General features: G+C 35.1%; 1 protein-coding gene across 2 annotated transcripts; it reads left to right on the top strand.

The window, feature by feature from the left end:
- Positions 1-1,797: 1,797 nt before the first annotated feature.
- On the top strand, positions 1,798-7,667 carry LOC140839396 (uncharacterized). 2 transcript variants are annotated; one of them, XM_073206069.1, is made up of 9 exons: positions 1,798-2,010; positions 2,650-5,061; positions 5,139-5,243; positions 5,387-5,539; positions 6,168-6,331; positions 6,411-6,558; positions 6,739-6,861; positions 6,964-7,051; positions 7,226-7,667. In XM_073206069.1, exons 2-9 carry the CDS (start codon positions 2,740-2,742, stop codon positions 7,390-7,392), a joined length of 3,270 nt encoding a protein of 1,089 aa, XP_073062170.1. In that variant the 5' UTR covers positions 1,798-2,010; positions 2,650-2,739; the 3' UTR covers positions 7,393-7,667. The 2 variants fall into 2 exon arrangements, with proteins under 2 accessions (XP_073062170.1, XP_073062169.1); XM_073206068.1 differs by having other exon boundaries at positions 1,809-2,273.
- The last annotated feature ends 455 nt before the right edge of the window (positions 7,668-8,122 follow it).

The following is an 8,122-nucleotide window of genomic DNA, read 5'->3' as shown; positions in this document are numbered from 1 at the left end:
AGTCATTTTACAAGACACGAAATAAATTAAAGTGCATTAGGAGTTTGATGATAAAAATAGCTGCGATGAGCGATGGAAAAAATGATGTTATTTTGATTTTATATGTTTATGTCTTTGCGATTCTTTGGTATTATAAAATTTCATTCTTGGTGTTCTACCTTTCAATTTTAGTCTTTTTTCCATATAAGTGTTGATGTTACGCTGTATATATCAGATTTACATCGTGATGTCCGGAAAAAAATTGAAATTGGAAAAAAAATTGACAGCTTAACACTGTCATATGTGTTCGATAGTTTTTTCAGTTAATAATCCAATCACACTTTTATCCCACCAATTTTGATTAGTGTTTTCAGTTAAATTACAAATTATTCGATAAAAATTTTATCTAGAAAGAAATTAGAACAATCTAGAAATATTTTTTTTAACAAAAAATATTTAAAAAAAAATTTCACATCACACCACTAGATCATACAATTTAATTGTCAAAATATCATAATTGCGAAATGGACTAATTTTAAAAATATAAATTTATCAAATGTACATAATAATAATAAAAAAAAATTATATATTATGTCATATACAATATATGTGCAGGACCGCTAGTTATATTAATTATTAAGTAAGAAATAGTTATAAATTAGAGGAACAAAATTTGCTCTATCAAATGTTTTTTTCTTAAATTGTTTTAGAATAATCTCCTTGAAATAACTATATGAAGTATTTATAAGTTTTAATTTAAATTCATTTAAACTATTTATTTTCTAAGTTTTTTCTTACTTTAAAAGCTATACAACGAATGAGAAATAACATTTAAAATTAGTAATATACCATGCCTTGTACACAATATCACAATATATCTATCCTTTATATATTTACAATATTATTAAGTTTGATATTTTGGTGTCATAATAAATTTTTAAAAACGTCAAAATTACAAATCTAAAATTATGAAGTATTCTTTTTTTATTTAATAAAAAATATTATAACAATATATTTTAGTAAATTTGTGTATTATTTTTTTTCATTATCATATCTACTTTATACTTTTTTGAAAAAATATTAAATATTTTCTTTAATCTCTATCCTAAATTTGAATTTTTAAATGATTTTGTCATTCTTAATATAAAAAGCTATCATAACAAGATATTAAATTAAAAATAACAAAAAAATTTAACACAAAAATATCACACACACACACACACACAAATATATATATATATATATATATATATATATATATATATATGTATGTATATAAACAGCGTGCGAAATGCGCGTTAGTTACATAGAAATATTAAATACCATTATAATTCATACGCACACAAAATTTGGTGCTTTTTGTAAAATTAGGGACGATATTATCAATTAAAATAAATAAATAAATAAAATCTATCAAAATAGAAAGAAAGTATGTTAGCATGTGTATATATATTTTGATATATTCTTCATCTATCGTGTCTATTTCGTGTCTATAATAAGATTTATTTATTGGATGTGATTAAAGATGTCCAAATTGTACATCGAATGAGTGAGCCATCTTATTGATGGACACGAAAATACACACGATAGATCGAGAACATATCAAAACTCTGTATATATATATATATATATACACATATTGTTTAGAATAATATATCATTTAAAAAAATATTAATTGTTATTTATCGATATAGAATTCTAATTGATTAAGAATTATTGTTGATTCCTATCATATTAGAAATTCGAATAAATATTCGACTAAGTCTATTCCATCAGGATTCTGTATGTATATATATATAGAAAGTAGCTGGTCTTTGTACAAATTCACAACACAATCTTACAAAACAAAGGAGATCATTGGTAGTTTTGTATTAACCTTAATAAATGAACTCGCTCTCCCTCTGAGCGATACCATATGATCCCTGTATTCGAAGCACTCAAAACCCGCCACGTGTCTCGTAACGGGGGCACCTTCAGCATCCTCAATTCCTCCCCAGCCGTGGCATCTCCTCCCCTTTTCTTCAACACAAAGTATATTCCCAAACACCCCCACTTGATCTGTTCATACGCACGTATGTTTATGCGGCTGTAATACAATTATTCATTAATATTTGTCCTTTTCTGGCATTTGCTAGGCAATAGGATACATCACTTTGTTTTTGTTTTTATTTGTTTTCGTTTGATGCAAAAGGGTATTAGGGATCTGTTAGATTTGGGGGATTTTCCGGGGTTCGCTTGAATTCGAATTTTCAGGAAATTCAGGGCTCTGGTGTTTTCAGAATCCCCATTCTCAGGTGAATCGTTAGTCATTTTTTTTCCCAATATGTGTGTGTATTCTCTTTTTTGTTTGATCGAATTTACGTATGAAGAGTGATCTTTGTATGGAAATTTTGCTTCTTTGAGGCGAATCTGCGCTCGAGTCTGATGTTGTTGCAGTGATTTGGGGCCACTCATAAGAAATTTAAATTGCTGGAGTATTTATTTAATTTTAGCCGTCAAGATTAGGTTTTTTTCCCCAAAAAAATTGATTTTATTGGATTTTTTTTTTATAATCTAAGTGTGAAAAGTGGTGAATTTTGGGTTTTGGATGAGGAATTGAGAAAAGTGAGTGGGAGCATAGCTTTTTTTTAATCATGAAACCAATGGGAATATCTTACGTGCAATTATCAGGAAATTGAGAATCTAAACAAGGTGGAAGTCGGACGTGAATGCCAAAATTTTGATCAGCAGCATCAATCTGTGTCCTTAGTGGATTGCACCATGGTGACTGCTGGCTCTACCCCGAGCTCTAATGATGAAATTCCACGTGTTAAATTCTTGTGTAGCTTTTCGGGTAGTATATTGCCACGACCCCAAGATGGTAAACTTAGATATGTTGGAGGTGAGACACGTATTGTGAGCGTCCCACGTGATATAACTTATGAAGAACTCATGGAGAAAATGAGGGAGCTTTTGGAAGGTGCAGCTTTGTTGAAATACCAACAGCCGGATGAGGATCTTGATGCCTTGGTATCTGTTGTCAACGATGATGATGTCACAAATATGATGGAGGAGTACGACAAGTTAGGATCCAGGGACGGGTTTACCAGGTTGAGGATATTTTTGTTTTTGCATAATGATCAGGACGGTTCATTGCATTTTGGTGATGTAGATGAAAGGGATAATGAGAGGAGGTATGTGGATGCTTTGAACAACCTTAACGAATCTCCCGAATTTAGAAAGCAGCCTGGGGAGTCTTTGGTAGTGGGGGCTTTTGACGATGGCCATACAACTGAACAGTTCTTTAATCAGAATAATCTAGAGGGTAGCTTCCTTGGTCAAAGAAACATGGAATTGCCAATTGCTCAGATGAATTTACGGCGCCTAACGATACCTCATTTGGGTTCGGGCCAACCTCAACAATCGATAGCTCAAAGATATAATGAGATGGAGGCACCATGGAGTCCTGGTTACTATTCCCCAAGGCATCCTGGAAACATAGATCAGAGGCAATTTGCAGAGTTTCCAAGTTCGCCTTCCTCTCGCTGTCGAACGCCATATGGAGACTTTCCTGACAGAATTTATTCTGAGGATTACAGTCGGGCTCCGGTCAATACCCATTTCATTTATGAACAACCTCCACAGTATCCAGACAATGTAGTGTTAATTCCTACCGGATCTGCTGTCAATGAGAAGGATGGATTTCCTGGTAACATACTCCAAGGGTGCAGCACTTATGAAGGAAACAGTATTTGTGAGAATTGCAGGATGAATTTTCCGAAAAATCAAGTTTATCCTGAATCTTCTAGGAAGGCCAGTGAACAGTCACATCTAGAGACTCCTAACCTGGGAAATGGGTATATTCAGGTCCCTAATTCTTGCTCCGAGTGCCCTCCAAACCGGGAAGTGTACATGTTGTCGGATGCAAATATGCACCCTGTGTATCAAAATGATCCTCGATTCGTGCATCCTAAGACTCATAATCATGAAAGAGGATGGGTTTCACCACATCAGTCAAATCCTTGGGCCGAGGAATCGAGACCACATATATCTGTTGCTGGAAGGTTGGCTGATGGCTACACTATTGAAAATGGTGTGAATATCCTCCATGGTCATGGTAATGTATGTGATGGACACCATGTGCAATCACCTTACATCCATCATGATAATCAACGATATGCTCGGTCCGGGGTAGAGTATGGTAGTCAACTGTTTCAGGACCATGCTGTGGCAAGTGGATCACATATTCATCTGCCATGTGCTGACGGAATTCGCTATGTAAATCCTGCCTATAGATATGGGGATGATAATCTCCACCCGGCACCACAATGTCACATTCCTTCACAAGCTCTATGGAGAAATGGAGTTCCCTCCTATGACGCATCAGTCTCACATCAGCTCTTGAATGGCTCTGTCGGTACTGGATTCATCCGAGGTACAGTGGAGGGTAGTCCCAGAGTTCAAGCTTTTTTAGAGAATCAGAATCTTTGGGCTGACTCATCCCAAAAAATCGCGGGCTTCAATGGGTCTCACATGCCAGAATATTTTAATCTCCAGTCTGTGAAATTGACACCTAGTATGTACACTGTGGAGAATCCTCATCAATATGGTCTGGAACCCGTCCAATCAACAGCTGAGCTGACTAAGTTTGGTACTTCCAACAGCCCTTTTCCAAAGTCTGACCCAGCATCTCTAGCAGATGATAAATCAGTTCCTGTTGCTGCTGCTAATATATATTTTAGAAACGATACAGATATTACCAAAGAATCAAATCATGCAGGAGCAGGAGAAACTTCTGTTACGTGTGGTATTATGGACAAGAACTCCAATGGTTTAGCATCTTATGCATCCATTAAATCAAATGTTCCGGAACCCACTGTAGAAAATGGTGGGGCTGCAACAGTAGATGCAACCAAAGTTAGTTTTCCTGAGGAGTCTTTACATGTCCAGTTGGAAGTCTTGCCGGAGTTAACTGCATGTGTAGAAGAGGCGGCCTTGCAAAGTATGAAGGAGATGAAGTCTCAAATTCAAGATGATGCGGGTTTGGGGGTTGAGCATAAAGTAGTTGCAAATGAACATACTCAAAAGGATGCAGATGGAGTTGTAAGTATTGAGTAAATTTTAATTCACAAATTTAGTGGCTTTTTTTGTTACTGAAAATGTTTTCTTTCTTTATATAGGACACCAATACAGAATTGGAGGCAGAATTTGATAATGAAAATGTTTACAACTCCAAGATAGAGCCGACAAAAGCTGAGGCGGAAGCCATAGATCAAGGATTACAGGTTATAATTGTTGTTTTATTAGTTTATGTGATCTTTATGCCATTGGAGTAATTTATATCCATCATAAATGTTTTAATCATAAATTAATTTTTTCCTGCTCATGCGCTGTCATTTATTCTCTCTTCATTTTGTTACCCTCGTAGACAATAAAAAGCGAAGATCTGGAGGAGATCAGGGAGTTAGGTTCTGGGACATATGGTGCAGTCTATCATGGCAAATGGAAGGGCTCGGATGTAGCAATAAAAAGAATAAAGGCCAGCTGCTTTACTGGAAAGCCATCTGAAAGGGAACGACTAGTAAGCTTTTCCTTTCAATTAAATGCGTAATTGTTTAAACAATCTTCGTTTCCATGTCAACTTCTTTAACTGCATCAATTTTCATCCCATGTTTATGGTATACAACATTGATTATTTGTGACTTTTGCCGCTTAAATTTTGCGTTTTCTATCTTCTGCAAATGAATTAATATTTTAATATTCTTTCCTATGATTCCACCAATAGGACGAATTAGTTGAAAAATGATATAATTCTGTCTTATTCAGCATCATGTTAAAATGCTGATAAATTTTTCATTTTAGTTCAGATCAATATAATTTCTGACGAACATGTGTACCTGCTGGTTTGTTACAGGATAGCAAGTGCTGATGATAAATTGTGTAATTCCTGGAATGACTTATGTTACATTTGGTTAAGTTCAATGTCTCCTTGACGAACACGCAGACATGACCTTATAATAGTTCTGTTTTTTTTGTTAGTGGTGATTATGCCCTCCGATTGACTTGTAACTTTTACAACAATGTTGTCAATATATCAACTGAATTATATCGGTTTTTTCATGTTCCCTTTTTAAAACACTCAGTTTAATAACTTGTTTAGATTTTTCATATTGGTTTCTAAGTTTTAACTCAATCTTTCCTAAACATAGATTGCGGATTTCTGGAAGGAGGCGCTGATATTAAGTTCATTGCACCACCCAAATGTTGTCTCTTTTTACGGTGTAGTTCGTGATGGTGAAGATGGATCTTTAGCAACAGTGACCGAGTTCATGATTAATGGATCTCTTAAACAATTTTTGCAGAAGAAAGACAGGTTATTTTCTTTCTCACTGGCCAGCATATCTGTAACACCGATTATTGATATGCCATGTTTATGATTATTTTTTGGGCAGAACAATCGATAGACGCAAAAGACTAATAATAGCAATGGATGCTGCATTTGGTATGGAGTACTTGCACGGAAAGAATATTGTTCATTTTGACTTAAAATGTGAGAATCTGCTGGTAAATATGAGAGACCCTCATCGTCCAGTTTGCAAGGTAAGTTTAATGACTGAACAAGGACATTTGAGTTTCTGTGGTAGTCCGCTTACCGCGTTTGCTAAATGACTAGTTTTGGATGAAGGGCAACCCTAAAACTCGATATTCTCTGGGAGTTGGGTGAGTTGGGAATATGGTTTTTATGTGAACCCATTTTCTTTTGACTGAATTTCATTTTAGATTGGGGATCTCGGCTTATCAAAGGTGAAACAACACACTTTAGTGTCCGGAGGTGTTCGTGGGACATTACCATGGATGGCACCCGAACTCTTGAGCGGGAAGAGCAACATGGTAACTGAAAAGGTAATTGTGGTTCCATTTGAGCTGATGTACCTGATTTTGATGTCTCTTTCACGCATCCATGCATATTTTCTTTTATTTATGTTTTACATTTTCATTCTTCAGATCGACGTGTACTCATTTGGGATTGTCATGTGGGAATTGCTGACTGGTGGTGAACCCTATGCAGATATGCACTGTGCTTCTATAATTGGTATGCACCATATTTTTGGGCATTTGATTCTTGGCTTAGAAGATGGTCACCGTTTGTTTTTATCTCTTGATGAGTCCAATTTATATAATAAGATAAATATGATCTATCTCATTATTCTTCAAGAAAGCAAACATCTTGATTTAAAATAAAAAACTTCCTGACTATAACACGTAGGAGGGATCGTGAACAACACATTGAGGCCACAAATCCCAACATGGTGCGACCCCGAATGGAAGTCATTGATGGAAAGTTGTTGGGCATCTGATCCGACACAGAGGCCATCGTTTTCAGAAATTTCGCAGAAATTAAGAAACATGGCCGCAGCAATGAATTTGAAATAATCCTTCACCAGAAATGAGCTTTCACGTGCATCTTGCCTTAAAGATAATATGGCTGCAGAACCAAGCTCGTGCCGCCGCCTTAAAATAAAGCATACACGAAATCGTGTAATATTTTCCATCTTGTTCGTTGGAGTGTAATAATGTGCCTTCGGACACGCTATTACTCTGGAGAACTTATAGAAATGTGATTTGTTGTTATATACTATTTGACATACGGTTATTGATGTTGCTTCGTGCAGCTATATATGCCTCTTACAGCAGTGGTATTGGTTGTATACTTGAGCTGGTTTTTATCTCATGCTCTGTTGTAGAAGGAAAGCCCTATAATTAATTGATTCATAGAGAAGTAGTGTGTGGATTTTTATTTAATGCAATGTACGAATCGAATTGAGTCGAATATGACTTATATTCGATTCCCCTATAATTTTTTTATTTTTATAATTTCCGAGGGTCAGTTTGAATTCGAACTAGTTTACCAAGCATTTCGATAATAAATTTTAATGAAAATTACAAAGTAAAGACATTAGTTTCCATGTTTTCGATCTCTTAAGTGAGATTTCTGTTTTTTTCAATGATTGTTTAGGTATAAATTTAATGATTAAAAAGGGGTTGGCATGAACAACTGAATTACCAAATCCTTGCAGGTCAAATTCGGTGACACCATATATATATTTATATACATTTATATAAAAAAATATTTCATTTCATTTCCCCATTCCTCTTAAGCTCA

Source organism: Primulina eburnea, chromosome 8 (assembly GCF_022965805.1).
Source record: "Primulina eburnea isolate SZY01 chromosome 8, ASM2296580v1, whole genome shotgun sequence".
Classification (NCBI taxonomy): domain Eukaryota; kingdom Viridiplantae; phylum Streptophyta; class Magnoliopsida; order Lamiales; family Gesneriaceae; genus Primulina; species Primulina eburnea.
Note: the sequence above shows the minus strand (reverse complement) of the source record. Positions and strands in the feature narration are given on the sequence as shown.

What these genes read in the sequence shown, in the direction of transcription:
- LOC140839396 (XM_073206069.1), top strand. Translation starts at nt 2,740, where the DNA reads ATGGTGACTGCTGGCTCTACCCCGAGCTCTAATGATGAAATTCCACGT. An exon ending in AAAAGGATGCAGATGGAGTT is followed by an intron (nt 5,062 to 5,138) that starts GTAAGTATTGAG and finishes TTCTTTATATAG; the next exon opens with GACACCAATACAGAATTGGA. An exon ending in CCATAGATCAAGGATTACAG is followed by an intron (nt 5,244 to 5,386) that starts GTTATAATTGTT and finishes TTACCCTCGTAG; the next exon opens with ACAATAAAAAGCGAAGATCT.